Source organism: Lygodium microphyllum, chromosome 5 (assembly GCF_053477565.2).
Source record: "Lygodium microphyllum isolate KBCC chromosome 5, Lygodium_microphyllum_v1.1.10, whole genome shotgun sequence".
In the NCBI taxonomy this organism is placed as follows: Eukaryota; Viridiplantae; Streptophyta; class Polypodiopsida; order Schizaeales; family Lygodiaceae; genus Lygodium; species Lygodium microphyllum.
The window spans coordinates 73,982,576-74,010,181 of NC_141139.1; the positions used below are offsets into that span (position 1 = coordinate 73,982,576).

The 27,606-nt window shown below is 44.0% G+C and overlaps 1 protein-coding gene across 2 annotated transcripts; it reads right to left on the reverse strand.

Moving 5' to 3' along the window:
- Positions 1 to 216: 216 nt before the first annotated feature.
- Positions 217 to 27,606, reverse strand: LOC148035987 (3-oxoacyl-[acyl-carrier-protein] reductase 4-like). Of its 2 annotated transcripts, none has more exons than XM_087677983.1 (11): positions 27,130 to 27,606; positions 25,986 to 26,128; positions 25,822 to 25,875; positions 3,364 to 3,444; positions 3,230 to 3,275; positions 2,093 to 2,187; positions 1,930 to 1,962; positions 1,627 to 1,761; positions 1,305 to 1,398; positions 707 to 789; positions 217 to 552 (listed from the first exon to the last, which is right to left on the reverse strand). In XM_087677983.1, the coding sequence occupies exons 1-11, from the start codon at positions 27,314 to 27,316 to the stop codon at positions 520 to 522; spliced, it is 984 nt and encodes a 327-aa protein (XP_087534109.1). In that variant the 5' UTR covers positions 27,317 to 27,606; the 3' UTR covers positions 217 to 519. The 2 variants fall into 2 exon arrangements, with proteins under 2 accessions (XP_087534109.1, XP_087534110.1); XM_087677984.1 differs by having other exon boundaries at positions 1,930 to 1,958; positions 2,089 to 2,187.

The window sequence follows — 27,606 nt, forward strand, 5'->3', positions numbered from 1 at the left end:
GTGGTCTTTTATCCTCCAAATCCATTTTTGTGACCTAAAGACATCTCTGATACGGGCCATGAAAAACACACAAACTGCTTCCATATATCAGAGAGAGCTTTCATTACTGCTTTCATACAAACATAAATGAAAAGCACACATCTGAATCCCCAACAAACACAAAGAAAGATCATAATGAACTAGTTCAGACAAGATATACTCACACTTCACAACTCATAATATTATTTTGTTAAGATTGCCGTTAGGATCTGCCTACATAAGCCTTTCCACAGTATCGTTACAATGATAATACTAAAGCAAAGTGTTAATAACTCCTGCTCTGCCATGTCTTATGCAAGGCTACATCAAGCACTAACATGCCCTATGGGCTAAGTCTATCAAAATTGATGGGCAAAACACTTTGATGACTTGGGCCTTCACTTACTCCAGATAAAAGAAGTGTAGACACTATCTTGTAGTGTTAGCTGCACCTTTTTCTTTATCTTACCAGTTGGCAAAGAAAATCCAGACAGACTTATCCTACATCACCATTCCACCATCAATTGTCATCACCTGCAAAGTTGACCAATTAGCTCCCTCAGCAGAAGTCAGTAATAACAAACCACAAAATCGATGAACATCCAGCTTCTAGAGCATCTGGAAAGGGCTCTAACAAGAAAGGACAGATGATTGCATACTGTAGGACCGGGAAGAGAGATGAAAGAACCTGGCCAGTGATGTATGCAGCTGCTGGATCTAAAGCCAGAAATTTGACCAATCCAGCAACCTCTTCTGGTTGACCATACCTACCTGCAGACAGCAGTGTGTGTGAATTGGCCATAACAAAATGCCAAAAGCATACATAGAACATGATTAGATAACACCATTATCTTCATGAATATGACATACAGACATCGAGTGACTCATCATCTAATAAATGAGAAGAGCGATAGCCGGAGACACTGCTCCCTAATTTGCCCCTTGTTTCAGATGTCCTTTACTACTGCCACTGGTCACTTCACTAGTTCCTGAATTACTACTGCCACTAATCACTTTGCTAAATCCTAAATTCTACACTTTCTAACCTGCAGGAGCAATAATCATGTTAGCCACTAAACCCTTTCCGTATTCAATCACTTTCCTTTGTAATGTACTTATGCTTCCATTCTGAGGCCAGTATATCATCGACTTTAAAGTATGAGACTAGGAGACAAACAAAATCTTACCAGAAATGGAAGAGGAAAAAGTAAGAGGAATATTCAGTCTAACTATTTCAAATTCATTCTTCCTACATTATCCGAAAACTGCCTCAGTGATAAACATACCAAGAGGTATAGTCTCAAGAATCTTTTTCTCAATATCAGCACCAAGTTTTGCCGTCATATCAGATGCTATGAAACCAGGTGCAATCGCATTTGCCTGAAATAAACAGTTCAAACATCAGCCACTATACAAGCTGCCAGAAGCATGAACAGTACTCATGTACAAGCCAAGTGTCCTTCCCAGCCACAAATGTCTCAGATTCTGAAACTTCAAAAATCAAATCGACCCATAAAACCATCTTACATGAAGATTTCCCTCCAGAAAGTATTAACAGTGTATTGAGGCCCACATCTTTCCAACTCACAGTAATGTTCCTCGACTTACAGTAATATTTCTTGATGCATATTCACGAGCTGTCGTTTTTGTGAGCCCAATGACACCGGCTTTTGCAGCACTGTAGTTCGCTTGACCTACATTGCCAGTCAAACCAACAACTGATGATATATTTATGATTCTTCCCTGCAGCAAAAGCAAATCCTTTATCAGCAAACTTGGAGCAAATGAACCAGCCTATGCATTCACTCCTCTTCAAACTTAAACTCCTAAGGAGAGTCTCCCCATGATCAACTTCATATCATTAAAAGGGATAATAACTTCTAGAAGATGGCATATAGTGAAGTTAAGCACCTTTCTCTTCTTCATCATTATCTTCGCAGCTGCCTGGGTTCGAAAAATTGTTTGAAAAGCCCAAAAAAAGAAAAAGAAAAAGAAAACTTGTAAAACTAACATCACAAAAAAAGGACACATCCAAATATTGCAAATCATGAAGAAGGTAGTTGTATAAACTCGCCTGAGAGCACATAAAAACACCAGTCAAATTCAAGTCAATAACTTCCTGCCATTGCGATTTCTTCATTCTCATCATTAAAGTATCCCTTGTGATGCCTGCAAGGACATCAACAAGAGGAAACAGCTTTGATTAGATAAGATAGCAACTAGTAATCAGGAATTGATCCAACCCAACAAAACCAAAGTTGGTAGAAAAACAGATTGAAAGAAGTACACACACACAGTTTTATATACATAAACTAACCATGTCTAAAGTTGCAACTCCAATACCAGAAGGAAAAAGGGGACAGGTCCCCACTAGGTTGGGGCCATTGACAGAAACACAGGTACTAGGAGGGAAAAGCCTCATCCCGTTCCTTTATAGTCATCTTTTGAGTATAGTAATCTAGTATAACTTGGATTACGCTACAGGAAAACAAAACAATCCGGTTCTTTATGGGGATGGACTACCACTTTTGGGAGCTGATAGCTCTTTCAAGATTTGGAGTTTCTGAATACATCTCCCACAAAAAGAGGGAGAAATTTTCTCTTTCAATAGCATCTCATGGCTGTCCTGTACAATACTGTTACTACACGTTTTAAAAATATTCTTCATATGAGAAAACATTTCATAATGTGATACTGGATCAAGCTCATACAACCTGAGCCTGAGATTCTATTCTCATCCGTCCTACCTTGTCTGTGTCCTTATCTACTACATCCAAACACACATCATGCTTAGAGTGGGGCATGAATTTGAAAGTGTATGGATACCCTATGAAGTTCAAAGTAATTCAACTAATCAAAGGTTTCATGGCTTGATGAGCCTGATGACATAAGCTAAGAGTATCACATAAGGTCTAAAAGCAAACAAGTTTATGACATAGCTAAAGGCAAACAAAGCCTTATGACATACCCCTTGCTGGAAATAAACTAGGTGGCCCAAAGATGGAATCAGTTCATGATGCTGTCAGATGATAATGCAGCAGTAGCTATTAGGATAAATATCTGTTTAGCATACATGAAATTTGTGAATACACTATGTTGATAAAAGAAGGCTGAAGGGCCTTATACTGTATGCACTTTACCATTACAGTGATGATTGAGGGGGGTAAGAACTTATAGAAAGACTGGCTATATTTCAAGCTATAATACGTACCTGCATTGTTTACCAGAACATCAATAGTGCCCCATTTCTCAACTGCCTGCAAAGAAGAGAATTGGTATATTGTATCAGACACTAGATAAATCACTTCAAAAAACCTATAATTAACGACCAGTTCCCCAACTCACAGCTTTCATGATGGCATCAACATCCTCCTCCTTTGAAACATCTCCACCACAAATGAGGGCTGAGCCACCCATCTCTTCAATCTGCACACAGTAGACTTTCTCAATATGCCTTGCAAGTTCAGATCTTTTATGCAAACTGCAATGTGCAACCCAATTTTATGTCTAAATAAAACACTATCAAAAAAGCTATGAAGAGATGCTCTGCATGTGTAAGGGTAAAAAACAGATCTGATTGTACAGCACTCCCCCAACATACAACTACTTTGACCTACTGTTAGCAAGAACTGCCACAAATCTACACAGTTTTGAAGCAATCATCACATTCTCCTGTGTACTATCTGTCAGAAGTGGTGCAGTAATGGACGCATAGACAAATGCTGAAATAAACTGCTGAACACAAGACAGAAGAGAAAGAAAACAGAAGAATACTACAAAAGAAAAGAACTCAAAGATGTGCTCAGGAAATGGAATCCATATACCAAACATGAGAATGACGTGTACAACAGTGAGTCACTCGCTACATGGGCACCGGCATTCACTCCTCTCTCCAACAAAAAGGCCACCTGAAGAATGATGATGACTGAATGAGGAGGTGCCCCTGAATAAATAGGCCCAAAATATGCCAAATATGGCAGCTGGTCGGCCAGCATTTAATGAATAATTACTAGTATGCCCAGCCCAACTGGCATGCACAAACTCACACATGAGTTGACAATCCTGCTAACACCAATCCAGAGTAGAACCATGGATACCTGAGCAATGGGTGATTAAGCCACCATCAAGGTGCCTTGGAGAGAACCTAATGTCGATGTCAATTGTAACAACTCCTAAACGTAGAGAAGAGTCATAACAAATCTTTGTGTCTGGAAACAGTATCTCACAGTAGCATACAAGACCATCCTATCAAAAATGCCTCTGAACATGTATGACCATGGATTCCCTACCTTTGGCCAAGACCACCAAAGTGTCCCCTCATGTGATCTCAAACTAGGAGCCAATCCCACTCTCTATCAAAGAAACGGCCATCATGAACTTGGATGTCAATCCCAACTCTAGGATTTGAACCTGCTAGACTTCAATTGATGCGTCAGGGACATCCCTCTCTAGAACGTATACACCTGTATACTTGTATAGATGAGGCATGACTGCCCCATCTCACCACCCTCTCACACTCCCTCTCTAGCACTGGAGAGTTATGAGGAATGAGTGCATCACCTGGACTAGAAAGCAGCAGAGGAAGGGGCAATCAATCCCTTTCTGCGGTAAGAAGAAATGGATCCCTTCTGTACACCTTAGACTTCCCCTTGGTCGGAGGATCACAGTCAAAGTCTAAGAAAGAGAGTGACTCATCAAAGTTGTTCACACCCCGCTTCTTCTTCTTCTTCCATGAAGCTGCTAACTCCTTGCAGTCCTTCCACAAGTGTCCCTTCTTACCACAATGATAACACTAGGCCTTCGTCTTCTTCCTCCTGTCAACCCTCTCAGAAGCTGTAAAGGCCTCACTGGAACCTCCATAATGAGATGGAAGCCTCCCCTATAAACGGAAAGATGCCTCTTGATCAATCAGCATTGAGGACATGTGTAAAGCTCACATGTGTACAGGATGTCTGCACCTGCAAAGCATTGACCACTCCATCAAACTCCGGGGGAGCTTGTAGAGTACTGTTCCCACTAGAATTGCCTCTAGAAGGACAAACTGCATGTGTCAAAACTAGTCTTGTACATGTGTAACACGGAGTAAAAATGATTGAATGGTATCCGGGGAAAGATGCCTCATACAACATTTGAAGCTTTGACCATATTTTTGGTGATGTCCTACAAGAGATAACCACTGGTAGAACTTCTTTAGAAATACACCGAAGCAATGTAGAATACGCACGTGCATCATTCGAATCCCATCTAAGCATAGCTTCCTCATGGTTGTCCTCATCAAAATCTTCGGAAAGAGGAAAAGGACACTGAGGCTGAGGAATAGCTCCACATACAATATACCAAATCCACTTCTGCACAAACCAAGCTTTCATCATAGCACTCCATGTAACGCTTTTGCACAAACCAAGCTTTCATCACAACACTCCATGTAAGATAGATAGGTCCATGCAACTTATCATCTATAGAAGTGCATGGAGGAGCCATTAGGAGAGAAGAATAAGAAAAGATAGAGGATAGAGGGGTATACAGAGAGGGAATACAGCCAAACCAACAACAAAGACTTCACAAAATGAGAGTTCACATGCAAAGAGGGAATACAACCAAACCAACAACAAAGACTTCACAAAATGAGAGTTCACATGCAGTGTAACCAAAAAACTGATTATCAATGAAGAAAAATTAATCAAAAATTGCCAGAAACAGCAAAAACGGCCTATACAAACAATATGAACAACCGCCCAGCCACAAATAGGAGTAGAAAATGAAAAAAGCAGGCTGGTGGAGCATTTAATGCAGCAAACTGACGATTGCATGCTGGAATCCAGGCACAGGCTGAAAACACAAGTTGTTGATCTGAAAAACGCAGGCCTAATCAGCAGGGGGAAGAAAGACCTATAATCAACAAAAATTGCACCAGGAACCTAGATCCTACAATCTGATACTATGTCAGAAGTGGTGCAGCAATGGAAGCATAGACAAGTGCTGAAATAAACTACTAAACACAAGATACGAGAGAGAAAACTGAAGAACACTGCGAAAGAAAAGAACTCAGAGATGTGCTCGAGAAATGGAATCCATATACCAACCACAAGAATGATGCATACGGCAATGAGTCATTGGCCGCATGGACATCGGCATTGCTGCCTCTCTCCAATAAGAAGACCACCTAAACAATGATGATGATTGAATGAGGAGGAGTAGCCCGTGAATAAGTAGGCCCAAAATATGCTAAATATGGCAGCTGGTCAGCCAACATTTAATGTTGGCTGACTGACATAAAATGCCACAAATGCCACACAAAAAATCACTAAAATAATGACTAAATAATGACTAGTGTGCCCAGCCCAACTGGCATGCATAGACTCACACATGAGCTAACATACCAGCTAACACTATTGAGAACATCAGCCAGCCTTTCCACAAGTAATGTACTTAACTTGTGGATACCCAAACAACCATGTACAAAATGTAAAAAGACACACACCTACCATACTCTTGGCACTAGTGTTATATAACACATTATGTATCCCATTACTTGATATTGTTAACAATATATAAGGGGAAAATACATTACTAAAATACAAACGCAAATCAGCATCTGAATTCAGTATTTCCAAAGCAAAGCCAAGTCTCACAAGACATGAAACTCGCAGGCATACCAGCATAGATACACAACCAAGCTCATCTCTACTTGTACGGAGCATTCATTTCCCAAAATATTTTATCTCAACCAATATGTATTTGTTGAAGAACAAAAAGTTGAAATTGCACAACTTATGGAAGGGGCAAACATAAAGGAGACCTTGACTAAAAAACAAACAAGAATCTACAAACTATATTGAAGTTGGAATGCATCAAATACTAGGGTGCTTCTCAACCATCCATTTAGAAATGGTTCCAGTCATCGAAATGTGAAATGTGAATGATCTCCTAATAACTTAATCAAACTTACATAAGGTTTTTAATTTAGATACTTCAATTCTGGTACCCCTAACTCTAGGCATGGTGACCATTAAACCAACAATGAAGGACATGAGCACTAGGCAATGGGCATATAGTGGGCAGGGTTTGGACCTTGTGGCACAAGGCCAACATCCAAGAAGAGGCTCTAAACATTTGAAATAATGAGTTTCTAAGGTTAAAACACTAGAACTATCATTAAAGGTGAAGCTCTTGCTCTCTTTTTTTCGTAAAGAAGCTCTCTCTCTCTCTCTCTCTCTCTCTCTCTCTCTCTCTCTCTCTCTCATGAAGAAGTTTGAATTAATGAATTGAAATATTTACAAAAGGGCCCTATAGCCAAAAGATAACACATTTAACCCATTGGTTATAACTCTCTTTTTCTTCGTGAGTAAGTGTATATTAATGTATGGAATATTTACATCACGCCTTCAGGCCAACCAAATAGAAAAGGATACAAGTCTCACATCAGGCCTTCTATCCAACCATGAAAATCTTGACAAGCACAAGTCAAAGGCTCCAACTCTCTCTCTCTCTGTCTCTCTCTCTCTCGCATATATCAGCCATCCCATGTTGTTGGCACATTATGCTCAGTTTGGCTTCATGGATTCAGCTATGGAGATTGAAGATTGAGCTTGTGCAAAGGTCAAGGCAGCAACTGATCTATTCCTCTATTCATTGGGTGTAAGACACTAGGTCCTAGCTGCACAGCTCAAGCCTCAAGGGAAAGATGAGAAAAAAACCCAAAAGGCAGAAGAAAACTAAAACCCTATATTACATCAGTAATATACAAGCTATGGCTCTGAAAGCCATGCACTATCCACCATACTCACACACTCCCTATCCCTCAAAGCACATCCCTATCCAGGACAGCCACGATTGGTAACAAACAGTCTTTACTCCATCTAACAGCAAAGAACACTCTGGTCCACACCCCTCGAATCTCTCACTCACACTTATGCCTTCCCACACAATCATGGCAATGACTCGCCATGAGAGCATCAAAAACAGCACCAATCCACGAACTTGCTGAAAAGGGGAGAAGAAAGATGACTCCTAATGACTCCACATGAAGATCGTTGATCACAATCAGGACCTTAATGACACTCTTCACAATCCACTATGATATGAATGCGGCCTGATATAAATGCAGCCCCCAACCATGATATAAATAGAGCATTGCCTTTATTTTACCGACAACATCCCAATTAGTGTTGCAATCATTCAAAACCCTGGACTAACGCAGCATCAAATGCAGTCATGTCATCAAAAACCTGCTGACCAAGCAAACAATCTAATGCACACAACTTGCTAGAAATCACAACCTGCTGCATTTGCCCTCGAAGCCTATCCCTTCAATGCCAATATCCCCCTCCATAGAGACTTTGAGGATTGGTACAAAACATCTCAACCCCACACACAAGAACCTCCTCAAATTGCTGAAGGGATCCTCCAAAGATCCATATACCTGCTCACTCAAGAAAAATAAATTGGGGTATTGAGCAAGAAAGAAGAGGGATATTCAAGGAATCTCTATCCCTTCACCATGCCATTCCAATGACCATGCACATCACACAGAGAAAGCTGCTCAACAGGCTGAGGAGGAAGCTCATGATAAGATTTTGAACCTCGCCCAAAGAGGACACACCAACATGGATACCCTAGGCATATCCAACCTACCCAAAGCCACTAGAATTGGTGAACGGTAAGCAAATATTTTTCATCTGGTCCTTCGTTGTTAACCCCTTTTGAGGTACATCTGTAGGATAAGTACCCATGATAACCTTGACCTACACCAATATTCAAATGTCACTAGAGATAGGTCAAGAGGAAGAAAAAGACAAGATAACCCCTCTCATTTACTTGTTGGTTCAAGAGATTTTGAGTTTGGTGGACGATAGTTCTTTTCATTCCCACCCACTTCATACTTACATTTCATGCACAATCACCAACTCATCCACCCATGCCATGATACACCACATCAAGGTTACACTACCTTTAGGCATGTATTCCATAGGCCCTGAAACAAACCTTCATTCTTAAATAGGGTGGTACTAACCTGATTTAACACTAATTACAGTTTCCAAGTATACCTAACACTTATTTGTCTAGTCTCTAATGTCACCATTGATGTTAGTAGCCAATAAATTGGTCTTGGCCAAAATCTGACACTAGGTACCACCTAGTACCTGTCAAACATCACTTATTACAACATGCGGTGTCGAAGGGTTTTTGAAAACAAAGTCGCAACCACAGAGGACCTTGTCTAATTTCAGAATAGAAGATCAATCATACAAATAAGCAAGATGAAAGGATTTGTGAGCAGTAATAGATCTGCCAAGCTCCCAACAAGACCTCGTCTATGCAGCAATGATAGGACCGAAAGCAAGTTTTCAGCTGAGCATAGAATTGATCCTTCAACATAGGAACCTTCAGTATAAATCTGGTTATCAACTATAGACAGAAATTTCAGCATTGTCCTTTCAGCAGCATCAACCAAAGGACGGATCTATGGATCCACTGACTTAACAATAAACCACAGGGAACTTGATTCCAAATGTTGAGGTGAACAATATCACCCACTACCACATCAAAGATAGACAATACTTTCGTTCATCTGCCTCTGATAATTTGAACCTGGACATCTCACTTAAAGCCCTGAACTGGAGAGACTGCTTGTAGCCACTGATGGCTGTAACAAGAATAACAAGCAGAATAGCAACGGTAAAGCTCACACCATCATATCAGCCTTCCCCCACACCATGGCTCTTGATACTTAGGCCTAAAGAAATATCTCAAGGTCCTAGGTTCCACACTGAAATAATTAATTTGCACCTCACATATGCAAGTCACATTTGCACATTTGATTAACTTTTAACCAAATGCTAAGCAAAGTAATAAAATTTCACGTCCTCATGATAGACTCCTAACCTATCCCCCAATGTTGCATCCTTAGACATCCAAATGGGCACTCATAGCATTGGTCACACTAAACACTAAGTGACCCACTATGAATACACTAGGGACAATTTAGGGTTAGGGCAATCAAGTCCTATTTATAGGACTCAAGGCCCTATTGTGCACATCATGGGGTGATAACTACTATTGGCTCGTAGACCAACACATCTACACAAAGGATGGTGTGGATTGATAGTATGGGATGCCAACTCTTGGGATGTGGTCATAACCCGATATACTGCTAGCACCCATCCAAATGTCCAAAGATGAAACATCGGAAGGGTTACATCTTTAGATATCCGAATGGGTACTAGTAGCACTACTATTGGCTCGTAGACCAATACATCTACACAAAAAATTGTGTGGATTGATAGTATGGGATATCAACTCTTGGGATGTGGCCGTAACCCATTATACTGCTAGCACCCATCCAAATGTCCAAAGATGAAACTGCGGAAGGGTTACATCCTTAGATATCCGAATGGGTACTAGTAGCATTGGTCACAATGGTTATTAAAATGACCTAATGAAAATACACTAGGGATACTTTAGGGTTAAAGCAGCCTAGTCCTATTCATTGTGTGATCACCACTCTTGGACTCTTGGCCCATAGGTCTATACATTTACACATTCGGACCATGTGGCCCAGTATGGGACGCTGATTCTTGGAACACGGTCATGATTGGATGTATTGCTAGCTACCAGGCTCAAGGATGAGCCCATTTGGCTCTATGCTTGGGAGATGAGTCTAATTTCCATTCCCTATATACTCTATATTGCGAGTGCAACTTATGTGATGTTCCATGTGCAAATTGGATCTTCGATGGACATTTCACTCAACCTAGTGATGGAGGTGCACCAGTAGTGGGGTTATATCCCCCAAACCAAGCAGCTACATGGACCTACATACAAGGGCATTCCTGTTAGCAGAGTATTTGTCAACTCATGTGTGAGTCTGAGCTTGATCTGGGCTAGGCATTTTTATTAGGTATTTTAGGTTTTTTCTGGTGTGGCATTTTATGCCAGTGGAGCATTTTATGCACCAGTCGGCCAGCTTTAATGCTGTCCGACCAGCATTATTGCTCCCCACTTTTTCAGTCTATATATACTCAGTAGCTCCTCCTCAATCATCATCATCACTTCACCATCTGCAGACTCTGTGGAGAGAAAAGCCAATGCCAGTGCCAGTGCTCACGCAGCCAGTGACTCACTGTTGTATGCGACTGTCTCGTATTCAGATATATGGATTCCATCTCCCGTGCATACATCTGAGTTCTCATCTGTATCGTGTTCTTTTCTTTTCTCTTTTTGTCTTGTGTTTCAGCAGTTTATTTCAGCACATGTTTATGCTTCCACCGCTGCTCCACTTCTGACATGGTATCAGTTTTCAGGATGTGTATTTCTGCTGTGTTTTATTGCTGATTTCAGGACTGTTTTGTACCCCTGCTGATTAGGCAACTGCTGTAGCAGCCAGGCGACCTGTTTTGGGGCTGTTTTCAGCCTGCGTTTTTTGCTGTTTTGCCATCGTCTGCTGCCTACGCACCCTTTGCTGCCTGCGTTTTTCATCTGCAGCTGCTGGCGACAGTTTTCTACCTGTTTTTCTCCAGTTTACAGCCTGCGTTTTGCTGATTCAGCATCTCTCGTGGCTGGTTGACTGTTACTTCAGGCCGTTTTTGTTGTTTTTGGCAGTTTTTGACTGATTTTTTGACTTTCTGCAGCAGATTTTGTCTTCTATTGATCAGATTTTGGGTTATATTGCATGTGAACTCTCATTTTCTACAGTCTGTGCTTGTGTTTTGACTGTGTTTCCTCTCTAAATTCCATCTCTTCTCTACTTCTCTTCTTATCCTCTCCATATGGCTCCTCCGTGCACTTCCACTGATGATAAGTTACATGGACCTGATTATCTCACATGGAGTGCTGTCATGAAAGCTTGGTTTGTGCAGAAGCGGCTATGGTACATCGTCTATGGAGCTATTGCTCGACCTCTCCGTCCTTTTCCTCTTCCTGAAGACTTTGATGAGGACAACCATGAGGAAGCGGTGCTCACATGGGACTCGGACGATGCCCATGCTTACTCGGCGTTGCTTCAGTGTATTTCTAAAGCGGTCTTACCAGCGGTTACCTCCTATAGGACGTCTCCTAAAGTATGGCAGAAGTTGCAGTAGATGTACGAGGCACCTTCCACCATGCGGGCCGTCACACTTTATGGCCAGCTCCAACATATGAAGTTTGAGCCGAAAGATACTATTCAGTCTTTTCTTCTTCGTGTTATGCAGGTACAGGACCAGCTTCGGCACATGCAATCTGCTCTTCTCGAGGTGCATCTTGTCGGGACGGTCCTCTACAAGCTCCCCCCGGAGTTTGATGGAGTGGCCAATGCTTTGCGGACGCAGACATCATCGACTCCTGTCAGTTTTACACATATGACCTCAATGCTTCTTGAGCATGAGGCATCCTTGAGATTACAGGGGCGGCTTCCGGCACATTACGGAGGTGAGGCTTATGTAGCTTCAGAGAGGGGTAACGGGAAGACGAAGTCGAAGGCCCAGTGTTACCACTGTGGCAAGAAGGGACATTTGCAGAAGGACTGCAAGAAGTTAGCGGCTTCCAGGAAGAAGGCGCAGAAGACGAAGCGGGATGTTGACTCTACCGATGAGTCCTCTCCTTCATCAGACTCCGACTCAGATCCTCCGACCAAGGTGAAGTCCAAGGCGCAGAAGGGATCCTCTTCTTCGGATCGCGGGAAGGGCTTGGTGGCCCCTTCCTCGGCTGCTTTCTAGTGGTGGTAATGAGGTCATCCCTCACGACTCTCTTGTGCCAGAGAGGGAGTGTGAGCGGGTGTTCAGATGGGGCAGCCGCGCCTCATCTATATTTTTATACAGGTGCACAGGTTCCAGAGAGGGACGTCCCTGACGCATCGACTTCAGTCTGGCGGCATCAAATCCAGGAGCTGGGATTGACATCCAAGTTCATGCTGAGCTGGTTATCTGACAGAGAGCGAAAGGCTTTCGTCTGGCGCTCACATGAGGGGACACTTTGGCGGTCTGGCCAAAGGCCGGGAATCCATGGTCACATATGTTCAACGGCATTTTTGCCAGGATGGTCTTGTATGCTACTGCAAGACATTGGTGATGGACAAAGAGACATGCTATGATCTTCTCTATTTTGAGGTGTTTGGTACGATCGACATCGACATCAGGTTCTCTCCGAGGCACCTTGGTGGTGGCTTGATCACCCACTGCTTGGGTATCCATGGTTCTTCTTGGTGGTTCTATGTTGTATAGTTTCTGATCCCTTTTCATTGTACTATTGTATTGTATCAGATCACTCATGATCTGAGAGAGGGTGTTAGCAGAGTATTTGTCAGCTCATGTGTGAGTTTGAGCTTGATCTAGGCTGGGCATTTTTATTAGGTATTTTAGGTTTTTTCTGGTGTGGCATTTTATGCCAGTGGAGCATTTTATGCACCAGTCGGCCAGCTTTAATGCTGTCCGACCAGTATTATTGCTCCCCACTTTTTCAATCTATATATACTCAATGGCTCCTCCTCAATCATCATCATCACCTTCACCATCTGCAGACTCTGTGGAGAGAGGAGCCAGTGCCAGTGCCAGTGCCCACGCAGCCAGTGACTCACTGTTGTATGCGACTGTCTCGTATTCAGATATATGGATTCCATCTCCCGTGCATACATCTGAGTTCTCATCTGTATCGTGTTCTTTTCTTTTCTCTTTTTGTCTTGTGTTTCAGCAGTTTATTTCAGCACATGTTTATGCTTCCACCGCTGCTCCACTTCTGACAATTCCTCCGAAGCGTATCAAGCCCTAAATGTCACCTAATAGTTCTTTCCATATATCCGCATCAGCCAAAAATTCCTTTAGCAAGAAGCAAGAAGACTCACTTTAATAAAGTTTCTCGATCTTGGAAAAGCAAGTTGTAGTCACCCTCAAGCTTATGCAAACATCTACTATGTGAGTTTCACTCCCAATTACAACATTTTGGCCTTGCATCTAAGCACTGGGCACACTTGACTAACAACATGCAGCTCATGATAAGACTCGCCGCATGTGCCTTGACCATAAGCTCCAAGAGTCCAAGATATCTAACCGAAATGAACTTAAGGTCAATGTTATATATCGACTGATAAGATGAAGAGAACAGAAGGGAACACGGTCCGACACTCAAAGGGCACGAGATCCTTTTTTTCATCCCAGCCTTGCCTAGTTATTGCTAGCAACTCTCATCGTAATCCGATTGCCAGTCATCACTTGTTGGTGAGTCCTACTATTCCTAGACTCTCTTTAATTCTAGGCTCCCCTAAACCCCGTTCGGGCGCCCAAGGCCCCGGACGGTTATCCCTCGTGCCTATTTCACGTAATTTACCTTATTAATATAACATTTCCTTCCCCTTAAGAATCGGTTTCGTCCTCGAAAACGATACTTGGAAGGTCTAACTGTAAATTGGGAAACCTTTTCCTTAGGGTACTTACTCGCTCCCATGTTGAGCTTTCTTCTAAACAATCTTTCCACTTGACCAAACATTCTTGATAAATAGTATTCCTTGTTCGTCTGTTACGAAAATTTAATATTCTTTCTGGTTCATGTGGATTAGATTGGTCATCGAATAGCTCTTCAATGTTATCATTTAAGATTGAATTATCCAAATCACCCAACTTTTTCCTTAACTTACTCACATGAAAAACTGGATGTATTTTACTACGAGTAGGTAGTTGGAGCTTGTAAGCCCGTTCTCCCACCTTTTTAAGTATTGTGAAAGGACCACAATACCTGGGTGAAAGCTTTGGACATTGTCCCGTTTTCATGGTTTTAGTTTGTTCAGGCACTTTAAGATAGACCAATTCTCCTTCTTGAAAGGAGACGTCTCTTCAGTGAGGATCTGCGTAAGCTCTAGCTCGATTTTGAGCTTTCTTAATATTTTCTTGAGCAAATTTTAACATACTATTCATATCCTCCAAAAAGTCCTTGGCTGCCTGAACCTTTTCCTTATGCAGTCCTACTGCATGAGGAGCTCTGAGCTGAAACCCATACATTAACATAAATGGACTATATCCAGTGGAAGAGTGCTTGGCACTATTATATGCAAACTCTGCTATCGGTAGATACTCTTCCCAATTAGTTTGCCTTTTACTTACATATGCCCTAAGCATATCTTCAAGGATTTGGTTAACCCTTTCAGTTTGCCCATCAGTTTGCAGGTGATCCGCCGTACTCATGCTAAGTTTAGTATCCAACTTCCTAAATACCGCACGCCAAAATTGACTATCAAATTTTCTATCCCGATCAGAAACTATATTTGCCGGAAGGGCATACAATTGATATATGTTCTCTACGAACAGTCTAGCCAATTCTGATGTTTTAACATCAGTTGAAGTTGGAATGAACCTAGCCATTTTGGTTAACCTATCCACAATCACCCACACAGAATTGTGCCCCCTCTGTGTTCTGGGTAATGCAACAATAAAATCCATGGAGATACTCTCCCATTTTCCTGAAGGAATCTCTAGTGGATAGAGAAGTCCTCCCATTTTCAATCTTTCAGCTTTATTAACCTGGCATTTATTACATTTGACCACATAGTCAAGGGCATCCTTATTCATTCCAAGCCAATAGAACTGCCTTTTAGCAAGACTATAAGTCTTATTAACTCCTGGATGTCCCACGCTAGGGGTATCATGACACTCAAAGAGTATCTGGCGCCTTATTTCTTTATCTTTTGGGACACATACCCTACCCTTGTAGAGTAAATAACCATTACAAGAGGCAAAATTCTTCACCAAGATAGATTTAAGATCAAGCTATCACCAAGTAAGAATTAAGACACAAGATGTTCCTAAGACAGCATTTCGCACTAGATACGAGCATTATGATTTTTTGGTGAGGATGTTCCTAAGACACCATTTCGCACTAGATACGGGCATTATGATTTTTTGGTGATGCCTTTTGGCCTCACCTTTATGAAGCTGATGAATAGTATCTTATGGCCCTATCTAGGACATTTTGTAGTAGTCTTCTTGGATGATATCTTGATCTTTAGTAAATAAAGTGAAGAACATTTGGAACACTTACAATTGGTATTCCAACTGTTAAGAACACATTCTCTTTATACGAAGAAAACTAAATGTGAATTCTTCGCACAAGAGGTCAAATATTTGGGACATATTATCTCGAAAGAGGAAATCAAGATGGATCCAAAAAAAGTAAGGGCAATTATTGAATGGCCATCTCCAAGGAACCTGGAAGAGCTGCAGATCTTCCTAGGTTTATCTGGATTTTATCGTAGATTCATTCGAGATTATGCCAAAATAGCTATTCCAATGACAGACCAACTTAAAGGGAAAGAAAAAAGTTATACCAATGTTATATATGTTAGCCTGCTCTTATTCAGTCTCAATCTGTCATCTCCTGGTTGTGAGCTCCTGTCAGAGTCTGACAGGAGATACAGCATTCAGCCTTGGGCATTTTACAGCCCAATCTGGGCTGTTTCTGGGCTGACTGCCCATTATTTTGGGCAGTCAGACCAGTTCTGGTCAGTCGGACCAGATCTGGCCATAGTCGGCCAGATCTGGCCAGGTCGGCCAGTTTAGCTGGTCGGCCAGTTTGCTGGCTGGGGGGCTATTTATAGCAGCCCCCCCAGTCAGTCCAGCATTCATGCTCTGCAGGTACAGCACTGCTCCCTCCGTCTCCGTCTCCGGCATTGGTGCTGCCTCTGCTTCCAGTCTGTCCTGGTTCCCTCACTGACGCTCCGGGCTGCGTGCAGGGACTGTTCTGTCCATTCCAGTGTATTCAGCATTCATCTCAGTCAGTGCAGACTTTCTTCCTTCATTCTCTGCTTCCTCTCTCCTCCTCTGTGTTCGTGTTCTTTCGCTGCGCACTCTCACATGGTATCATCGCCTGATTGAGAGCACAGAGGACGAGAGAAATACCTTACTGCTGCTGCCCACAGTTCCACAACAGCCAGGCGATTCCTTCAGGCGGCTGCCAACAGGTCCATCCTAGCCAGGCGACTACATCAGAAGGCTGTACAGCCTGCGTTTGCTGTACACAGGGGCTGCCACATCATCCAGTGACGCAGCAACCCTGCGTATGCTGCCAGGCGACCTCTTCTGCTGCAGGGCGACCCTCCTACAGCTTGCGTTTTGCTGTTTTGCAGGTCGCTTCTACCCCGGCTGCTCCTATCCTGCAGGCGACCTCTGTTTGGGCTTATTCCCGGTGCTGGTGGTCTCGATTCTGGTGTTCGATATCAGATCTATTTGCGTTTTGCAAATCCAAGTGTTTGTAGGCACTCTCTGCCTGCATCTTGGTGGTTGGTGACCACATTGTTGGTCCTATTTCATCAGCGGCACAACTTTCTTTGGTATTTTGCAGATTGGAAGATGTCTTACCAGTTTTCAGGCTTTGAAGACTCAGAGGATGAGCTTCTTTCTCATCATTCCTCTGAGCAGAGGCGGGACTATCGTGAAGTTCGACATCGGGAAGACCCTCCTCGCACTCGTCCTTCTTCAGTCCATGCATCTCAGAGGGTTCCATCTACTGCGAAGGTTTCTTCAGTGAAGACTGCATCAACTGTGCGGATGCCTTCCTTGATTCCCTCTATACAGGTGCCGATTCTCCCTTCCTTTCTGAAGGAAGATAAGTTGGATGGTTCCAACTACTCCCTATGGTCATGCAAGGTGGCTTGCATCCTTCATACCTTTGATCTATGGGAGCTTGTTTCTTCGCCCATCGACCAACCCCCCGTGGATTCGTCCGATGGCACCTCTATGGACCGTGCAGCCTTATGGGATAGGCTCAACTCTCGAGCCCGTTCCTTTCTTTTTATGAGTCTCCATGATTCTGTTCTTGTACATGTTCACAGGTTAAAGACCGCGGCGGAAGTATGGACAAAGCTTGCGTCTTTGTATCAGCACAAGACATTTGCCCACAAGATTTCCCTGGAGAAGAAGTTGCGGATGCTCAGTCTTGATGGTTCTTCTTCCATGAAGGAGCACATCACGAAGATGGAGGATATGCGAGGCGAGCTAGCCTCTCTTGGTCGTCTGATATCGTCTGAGGATATGGCGATGATTATGTTGACTCAGCTGCCATCACCCCGTTATGATGTCTTCTACACCAGCCTCATCACTACGAGAACCCGTGAGACTCTCCTATGGGAGGAGCTTTCCCCGCTTGTCTTGGAGCATGACGAGCGACTCAAAGAGGTGGGAGCCAGTGGCTCCACCAAGGCATTTACGGCTGCCACAGGTGGTGGCAAGAAGAAGAAACAAAAGAAGGAGAAGTCCAAGGACAAGAAGGAGGAAGATAAGAAGGATGCGAAGGAGAAGAAGCCCAAGTGTCCCCATTGTGGGAAGGGCACTCATCCCGAGGAGAAGTGTTGGCAGAAGTATCCCATTTGAAGCCTAAGGAGGACTCGAAGGCGGCCCCAGCCACAACAGAATCTGCATTTGTGCATCTCTTTGTTGAGGAAGACACTGCCCTAGCTTCTACCACACAGGAGAAGCCTTGGCTCGTCGACAGTGGAGCATCTTCACATATGACCTTCCGTCAGGATTGGCTTCAGGATCTTCATTCCAGAGGGGGTACAGTCACCATTGGTGACAATTCTACAGTTCCTGTTCATGGAGTGGGGACTTTACCTATGTTTTCTGACAGGCGGTCTTCCTCCGCCAAAGTTCTCTATGTGCCTGATTTGGGTTTTAACCTATTATCTGTGCATGGTCTTACTCAGTTAGGTACCCGAGTCATTTTTACTCAGGATGCAATCACAGTGGAGGATGCTTCTACAGGTGATACTCTTTGGACAGGTACACAGGAGGGTGGGCTTTATACGCTCACAGCCTTGGCTGCGCGGACTTCCCATGAGCTTGGGCTGCTCTGGCATGCTCAGTATGGTCATTTGAACCTCGATTCTCTTCGCCGGGCTTCTAGGAGGAAGATGGTGGAGAGACTTCCTGATTTCCCTCCTCTTCACACTTTGTGCCCTAGCTGCTTGAGGGGCAAGCAGCACCGGCAGCCTCACCCGAAGGTTGCTTCTAGGAGGGCTACTTCTCCGCTTGAGTTGGTTCATACCGACCTTTGCGGACCGATGGGCACGGCCTCCCTTGGGAAGGCCAAGTATTTGATGCTGATTGTGGACGACTTTAGTCGTTATGTGTGGCCTTATTTCTTGGAGTACAAGAGCGAGGCGTACTCCCGTTTCTGTGAGTGGCAGGTGTTTGTGGAGACCCAAACAACTTCCCAAGTTCGTGGTGTTCGAGCTGATCACGGTGGAGAGTTCACTTCTCACCTTTTCTCTCAGTTTTGCAGGGATCATGGTATTCGGGTGGAGTATTCCCATCCGAACACACCATCAGAGAATGGTGTGGTGGAGCGTGCGAATCGGACCATGATTGAGATGGCCCGATCTATGCTGGAGCATAGGAGTCTTCCTCATTTCCTTTGGGGTGAGGCGGTGGCTACAGCGGTGCATATTCGCAACCGCTCTCCAACTTCGGCGTTACAGGACATGACTCCATATGAGGCTTTCTTTGGAAAGAAGCCTTCCGTGTCCCATTTTCGCATCTTTGGGTGCGATGCTTTTGTCTATGTGGACAAGAAGAAGAGGAAGACGAAGTTCGACTCTAAGTCGAGAAAGCTTATCTTCGTTGGTTATAGTACGACCACGAAGGGATATCGGCTCTACGACCCGACAACTCGGCAGGTTGAGGTGAGCAGGGATGTGATCTTTGATGAGGCTTCGGCCTCTGAGGATCCGATTGATGGTTCTATTACAGATGTTTCTTCATCATCGACGGACCCCCCCCCCCCCACCTTCTCTCCCTTCACTTCCTTCCAGGATCACCCTTAGCACCCCCCCTATACCTCCTCCTTCGGCTTCCCTTTCCCCTTTGGTGGATATGCCTTCGTCTTCTACGAGCTCTTCTACCGCCACTTCGGGATCTTCTCGGGATATACAGCCTTCTTCAGATGCGGAGGATTTACCTTCACTCGGTGAGGGGGAATCCCTCTCCGATTTGGGTGCTTTACAGGTTCCGGAGACCCCCCACTCTCCCTCACAGAAGGAGTCTCTCAAGATTCCTTTATGGTATCGCCGGCTTATGCAAGATTCAGGTGTTACTCACTTTCCTGCTTCTTCTTCAGGTCCACGTTGATCAGCACGCTTACAGGCCCAGCGGGACAGTTCACTATGTGTGAACTATGCTCTTATGTCACAGATTCTTCAGGATTCCGAGCCTTCCACTGTGGAGGAGGCTCTTGCACAGGATATTTGGAGACAGGCTATGCAGGCCGAGCTCAACTCCATCGAGCGAAACCATACGTGGGAGCTTGTACCGCGTCCCGCGAAACGGAAGGTGATTGGTGTGAAATGGGTCTTTAAGACCAAATATCTTGCAGATGGCTCCTTGGACAAGCATAAAGCTAGGCTTGTTGCCAAGGGTTTTGCCCAGCGTGCAGGGTTGGATTACTTTGAGACTTTTGCTCCTACAGCTAGGATGTCCACCATCCGAGTGCTTTTGGCTCTTGCTGCTCATCACCGTTGGCCTGTCTGTCAGATGGACGTCAAGTCTGCTTTTCTGAATGGCGTTCTTGAGGAGGAGATTTATGTTTCACAGTCTCCTAGTTTTCTTGTGCAGGGGAAGGAGGATCATGTCTACAGGCTGCGGAAGGCTCTTTATGGCCTAAAGCAGGCTCCTCGTGCTTGGTACTAGCGGATTGACCGCTTCTTTCTACAGAGTGGTTTTGCGCGCTCCGCTTATGATCCCAACCTCTACTTACGGGTTGTGGATTCTCTTTCGGTGTTCCTCATCTTGTATGTGGATGATCTTATCATTACAGGGAGCGACACTCCGCAGGTGGAGTATACACGGTCCATTCTACAGCAGGAGTTTGACATGACGGATCTAGGGATCCTTCACTTCTTTCTAGGTCTGGAGATCTATCAAATGGCACAGGGCATTTTTATCTCGCAGCACAGGTATATCTCCGAGCTTCTTTCGGAGTTTGATATGGCTGATTGTCGGCCTATCTCATGCCCTATGGACCCTGAGTCCAAGCTTTTGACAGCTGGAGTTCCTCTTACCGATCCCACCCGTTACAGGTGCCTTGTCGGCTCTCTTATCTGGCTGCTTCACACTCAGCCGGATATCTCCTTTGTGGTGGCTTTATTGTCTTCCTTTATGCAGACTCCTACCCAGGATCACTGGCAGGCGGCCTTGCGGGTTCTTCGCTATTTGCAGGGGACTCGATCCTTTGGGATCATGTATGGAGATGGGATTACCCTTTCTGGATGGAGTGATTCTGATTGGGCAGGTGATGTGGATTCGCGACGATCCACTACAAGTTATGCTCTCACCCTTGGATCTGGTGCTGTCTCTTGGAGCAGCAAGAAGCAGCCTACTGTGGCCCTTTCTTCTACAGAGGCTGAGTATCGGGCCCTATGTTCGACCACTATGGAGGCAGTTTGGCTCCGTCGCTTACTCGCGGAGATTGGCTTTTCCCAGACCGGACCTACGGAGCTGCGCGTGGATAACTAGAGTGCTCTTGCTCTGGCCAAGAACCCGGTGTTTCATGCTCGTACGAAGCACATTGAGGTTCAGTATCACTATGTTCGAGAGTGGATCGTGGATTCGGAGCTGGTGGTGGTCTATTGTCCTACGGCGGCCAATGCAGCTGATCTCTTTACGAAGCCGTTGCCTCAGGCTTCTCTGCTTCATCACATGCGGTTCTTGGGTCTTCAGACTCTCCCAGGAGTTGAGAGGGGGTGTTAGCCTGCTCTTATTCAGTCTCAGTCTGTCATCTCCTGGTTGTGAGCTCCTGTCAGAGTCTGACAGGAGACAGAGGAGCTCTGTCAGTATGTTTTTAGGCTGCTTTAGTCAGCATTCAGCCTTGGGCATTTTACAGCCCAATCTGAGCTGTTTCTGGGCTGACTGCCCATTATTTTGGGCAGTCGGACCAGATCTGGCCATAGTCGGCCAGATCTGGCCAGGTCGGCCAGTTTAGCTGGTCGGCCAGTTTGCTGGCTGGGGGGCTATTTATAGCAGCCCCCCCAGTCAGTCCAGCATTCATGCTCTGCAGGTACAGCACTGCTCCCTCCGTCTCCGTCTCCGGCATTGGTGCTGCCTCTGCTTCCAGTCTGTCCTGGTTCCCTCACTGACGCTCCGGGCTGCGTGCAGGGACTGTTCTGTCCATTCCAGTGTATTCAGCATTCATCTCAGTCAGTGCAGACTTTCTTCCTTCATTCTCTGCTTCCTCTCTCCTCTCCTCTGTGTTCATGTTCTTCTTTCGCTGCGCACTCTCACAATGTATCGACTGATAAGATGAAGAGAACGGAAGGGAACACAGTCCAACACTCAAAGGGCACGAAATCCTTTTTTTCCTCCCAACCTTGCCTAGTTATTGCTAGCAACTCTCATCGTAATCCGATTGCCAGCCGTCACTTGTTGGTGAGTCCTACTATTCCTGGACTCTCTTTAATTCTAGGCTCCCCTAAACCCCGTTCGGGCGCCCAAGGCCCCGAACGGTCATCCCTCATGCCTGTTTCCCGTAATTTACCTTATTAATATAACAGTCAACATGATTGAGTACCACCAAACTATAACCAATAGGTGCACTTGACTAACTGTTATGCATCCATGATAAGACCCACCACATAAACTTGCCTATGAGCTCCAAGAGTTCAAGATATCAGACCAAAATGAACTTAAGGTCAAGATGGCTGAGTGGAGATATTGAGTTTGCCACCACCAAATCCCCAAATTCTGATTATGACCAAGTCAATTTGTTCCTCAACAAGTTGCCACCTAAATATTAGAATTTAATGCAACAAGTAGTATCACAATATTTCTTGTTGGCCTTCTATGAATTGAAGTATTAGTTATTACGTTACGCACAATCATTTGACCAAGTCCATAAGAAATCCTCTTTGCAATCTTCCAAAAGGGACCCTTGTTTTTGCTCCCCGAAGGGAAAAACAAGGGGAAATCAAAAACATTGCTTAACTAAAAAGACTAGTGATAAGCAAAAAATTTCCCAACTACCCTAAAATTGGGATGGCAAAATGTTATAAAGAACAATAGATTTTGTAAACATTGTCAGAAAGCATACCATTTTGACAACAAATATTAATCTAGGCCAAGGCAGCCAAGAACACCCATACTTAGACCTTAACCCCTCTTGCTACAAGTAAACCCCCTCAAGGGACGCAAAGTGGCGGTCAATCTCTAGCCCAAGGCCCATGGAGACCCCAAGGGCACACAACCATCAAACAACCATCATAGTCTGTGCCATTCTCGATTCAAGAAGGGATGTCAAATTGGTTTGATGGAACATTGATGAACTTCAATCCTAGTGTCCACCTTGTCTTTATAGAGATGCATGAAACTGAGAGCTTGGTCCACATCTATGAGTTGCCTCCCAACATCCACCCCACATATCCATGCAACCATCATGCAACATGGATGGTGGACAATGGAGCCACACATCACATGACACTACTAGAGGATATATTTATCTCTTGTTGTGGACAAGTGGTACAGATAGTTCATTGCAAAAACAACGTCTTAGCCAATATTCAAGGCATCGAAAAACTCATTTTGATATTGACAAGGTCTCAAATCTTGCTACATTGGATGGCATGTACTATGTGCCCCGGCTTTGGGTTAATCTACTTTCCATCCATCAACTTTGCCTCATGGGAAGAATTGTCTTTTTCACTATGCTATAATCAAAGTCATTGATGATTGACAAGACTAGCCTAATGACAGCTTAAGGCAAAGTACAACCTAATGGCCTCTATTTTATGGCCTATTTCTCTCCTAGCCGACAACCAAGAGCTCCAAGCTCCATCAATCACATGGGTTGGGTGCAACCAAATCATCCTTGGATGAGGAGTGCCTTTGACACTTTGGGCTAGGCCAACTTGATTACAACGCTCTTTAGAAGATGGCATGACATGAGTTGGTTGAGGGCATTCCATGCCTAAAACTAGCAAAAGATGTTTTTTGACAAGTCTATCAATTCAGAAAACAACATTGCATACCATTCCCTCAGCATTCGTCTCATAGAGCAAAGGAGCCACTTAAGATGTGTGTGTATGTTTTTTGCCAAGCCGATCAGTTGGGAGAACAATCCACATACCATTCCATTGGCATCCCACTCATAGAGCCAAGGAGCAACACCTCATATCCATTCACTCAACATTCCACTCATAGAGCCAAGAGGCCACTAAAGTTGATATATGTTTGAACTTTGCTTTTACCAACCCCATCATTTGGGAAAACAACACCACATACCATTCCCTAAACATTCCACTCACAAATGTCAAAGCCAAGGGGCCACTGAAGTTGATATATGTTTGTTTTTTGCCAAGCCTATCAATCAGGAAAACAACCCTGTATACCATTCCCTCATCATTCCACCCATAGAGCCAAGGGGTCACTTGAGTTGATACACCTTAACTTTGAGTGGCAAATCATCGACACCATCCATAAATGCTTCACTCTATTTCTTCCTTATTATGAATTATTATTCTAGATTTTACCACACCGAGTGCTTCTCAACTACTCTCAATTGGTAACGGTTCCACCATTACAAGTCTAGGGTTTGTCGTCAAGACTTGAGAAGACTGACAAAACCCATTGTGCTATCAATGCTGAGAGAGTGCACAACAGAGATTGCAAAACGATGCTCTAGACATTGGAAACTATGAACTAGAACTAAAGTTGCAACAAAGGCAACTGCGGTCCTTCTCAATCATTGAATAATCTACAGTAAATGGCAACAGCAAGGACCAGGGCATGCTTCTCAAGGGTTGTGCATGCTTCTCAATGGCAAAGATGGGGGTACTCTATGGAATGGTCAGAGCACCAAGGCACTCCCAGGTTCCATCAGGAGTAAGAGTCCACATTCATTTCACAAAATAATCTGCAGGTACAAATCCAACATCTGTGTTACTGCACCCTAGAAAGGTCCTAAAATTGCAAGATCAGACCCGGACATTGTTGGCATGCAGCACATCAGCTGATCACACCGCACTATGAGCCACAATCCAACAAAAGCAATAAGGTTATCGTGCAAAGTGCCTTGAGAGACTTGATGCTTGTCAGTTTGATGTCGTCTATAGCAACACAACAATGGACGATGAACAATTTTTTATTGCTAGGTGGCAAGTTAGGTGTGGGCCCTGGGGGAAGGAGTGGACTAGAATGCAGTAGGATAGATGATGGACAACCACCTTGCAAACAGAGTGGGAGTCTCAAGACAGTATGTGTGTCATAATTTTTGTGATATCATACTGGTAGGCGAGAGCCTGGCCATCACCATGTATTCTTTAGATTGAAAACCTTCATATTCCTTTAACACATATTGGTGTGGCTCCATCTTTGGAGAACTAGCAGATGTTGCCTTGCCATACCTCCAACTGCTCAGTTGGAATTCATCCAATGTGGTCAATTATCATGGTGTAGTTTTGCTTTTCATTAGCTCCATCCTGTCTTAATCAGCATCATCAGCAGATGTCTTGCACTAAAGCTTTTGTGCACACATGAATGCATGACAGTGGGAGTTTAACCTGCAATGCACATTAGTTTTGAGTTCTCAGACAGCACTGGCGATTGCAACCTGCTGCCACATTCAACTTCATCTAGCCACTTTCAGGTCCAATCAAACTCATGCCCCGCATTGCAGAAAGTTGACCAAGATATCATTTAACCACAGTCCCAAATGAAGTCTGATTCATTATATGAAAGCAAGAAAGGTTAAAGAACAGTCCTGAAATCTGCCTCACAACTCAAAACAAAGCCAAATGTGGAATACAATTTTAACCAATACAGTAAAAATTAAACCGAGCAGTAAGTTGATGCAATCCATTACTCTACTAGCGACATCCTCAGCCTCTTTTGATGACCGCGCATAATTGACAAGAACCTACAAGAAATAGATCAAAATTTGTTGGCTGCCAATTTCCTTCATTCTCTGAAAATAGAAGTTAAATTACACCAAATTTTCCTTCACTATAGAATGAGATTTGGCAGTACCTTGCAGCCCGCACCTCCCAAAGCAAGAGCAACTGCCTTCCCAATGCCTCTGGAAGCACCTGTTACAATTGCAACAGGAGCCTCAACTACCTTTGCAGCTTCCACAGTGGCCTCTTCTGTCGTAGTAACCATAGATCTGACAGCTGGAACATGAGCCATGATAAAAGCAATTCAGAATTGTGCAGCAGCCCATGCTTTTCACAAAAGTTATCCAACTTATGATTTTCATGATAAAATCAACAACTTGAATAAAAACACAATACAGAACGAACACACAAAATACAAAAACTCCCTCTCAGAAAGCAAATCTAGATATCAACGTGCATATTCATCCATATGTACTAAACCCAGTCAGTAAATAAACAGAGGCTCTTATACCGCTTATTCAAAAGCCAGCTAAGCAGCACTGTCCTGCATGAATATAGGAACCCAATAACTCATTGATGCACAAGAATGGTGTCATGGTCAAAGCCCAAAGGAGGCTGTTATACAATACATTCAAACGCAGTGCTATTATGCATGTTTTCTGCATGATTATAAATTAAATCACTCATTCCAATGTAAAGCATGGTGCATTGGAGGTGGAGAACTGTGTCAACAATGTTGAGAAAGAAAAGGTGCTGCAGTTATGCCCCAGCAATAGTAAATAATGTTGTCCCTTCAAACAAGATACCCTTCTGTAAGCACAGCATGCATTTTAGCTGCACAGATTCTTTTCTCAGATACCGGTGAGATTGTAGATGGTCTACTTAGTCACTGAAACTTTTACGAACAAGGATCAATCATATTAAATTTAATTGCAATGCATTAATCGGTGTATATATCTTTCGCAAAACCATGCATGTCACTGAAACATATAGATAAACAAAGATCAATCAATATGATTTACATCAAACATTTTTTGAGCAATCTCTATATTACATTTTTCTGCCTTCATGCAGCACACCATGTTTTTGAGGAGAGTCAGGTCTTCATTCTAAGATCAAACTTGATGCATTGCAACGACATGGTCTGTTGCGAGATCTGGCTTGCCAAATTACACTATCATATAAACCTCTTGCAGCACAATCCAAGCATGCAATCATATGCTGGGCCTTCCCGCAGCTCGTTTCTGGGAAAACGGAACGAAATTGAACTTCCTTACTTGTTACAGCGGCTGGCCGTTTGGTGAGGGGAAACAAGTCCTGTCGGAGACGGAGAGGCGCGGCCGGGTCGGAACGGGCAAGGGCATGTCGGGAGGGAGAATGAAGTTTGACGAAAGACGAGGCCGCGGAATGGAAGAGGGAGGACGAAGGGGCGGAACAGAGGGTGGAGGAGGCAGCCGTGGCCATGGCGGCGAACTCTCTTGATCTGGATGCAAAAATTAGCAGGGGAACGGGGGTTTGTGTCTGTGTGGGAGAATGCGTGAGAGCTAGCCTATATGCATTTGCATACCCCCGGCTCCTGTATCGACAATCTCAATGTGCGTGCGTGTGTGTGTGTCCGGTCTGTCTGATCGGAACTAAAGACAAACTCATCCATGCTTCGGTGGTGATCTCGAAGAGAGAGGAAATCTTTACCCCTCTTGAGTCTAGGCTCGCTCTCTCTCTCTCTCTCTCTCTCTCTCTCTCTCTCTCTCTTT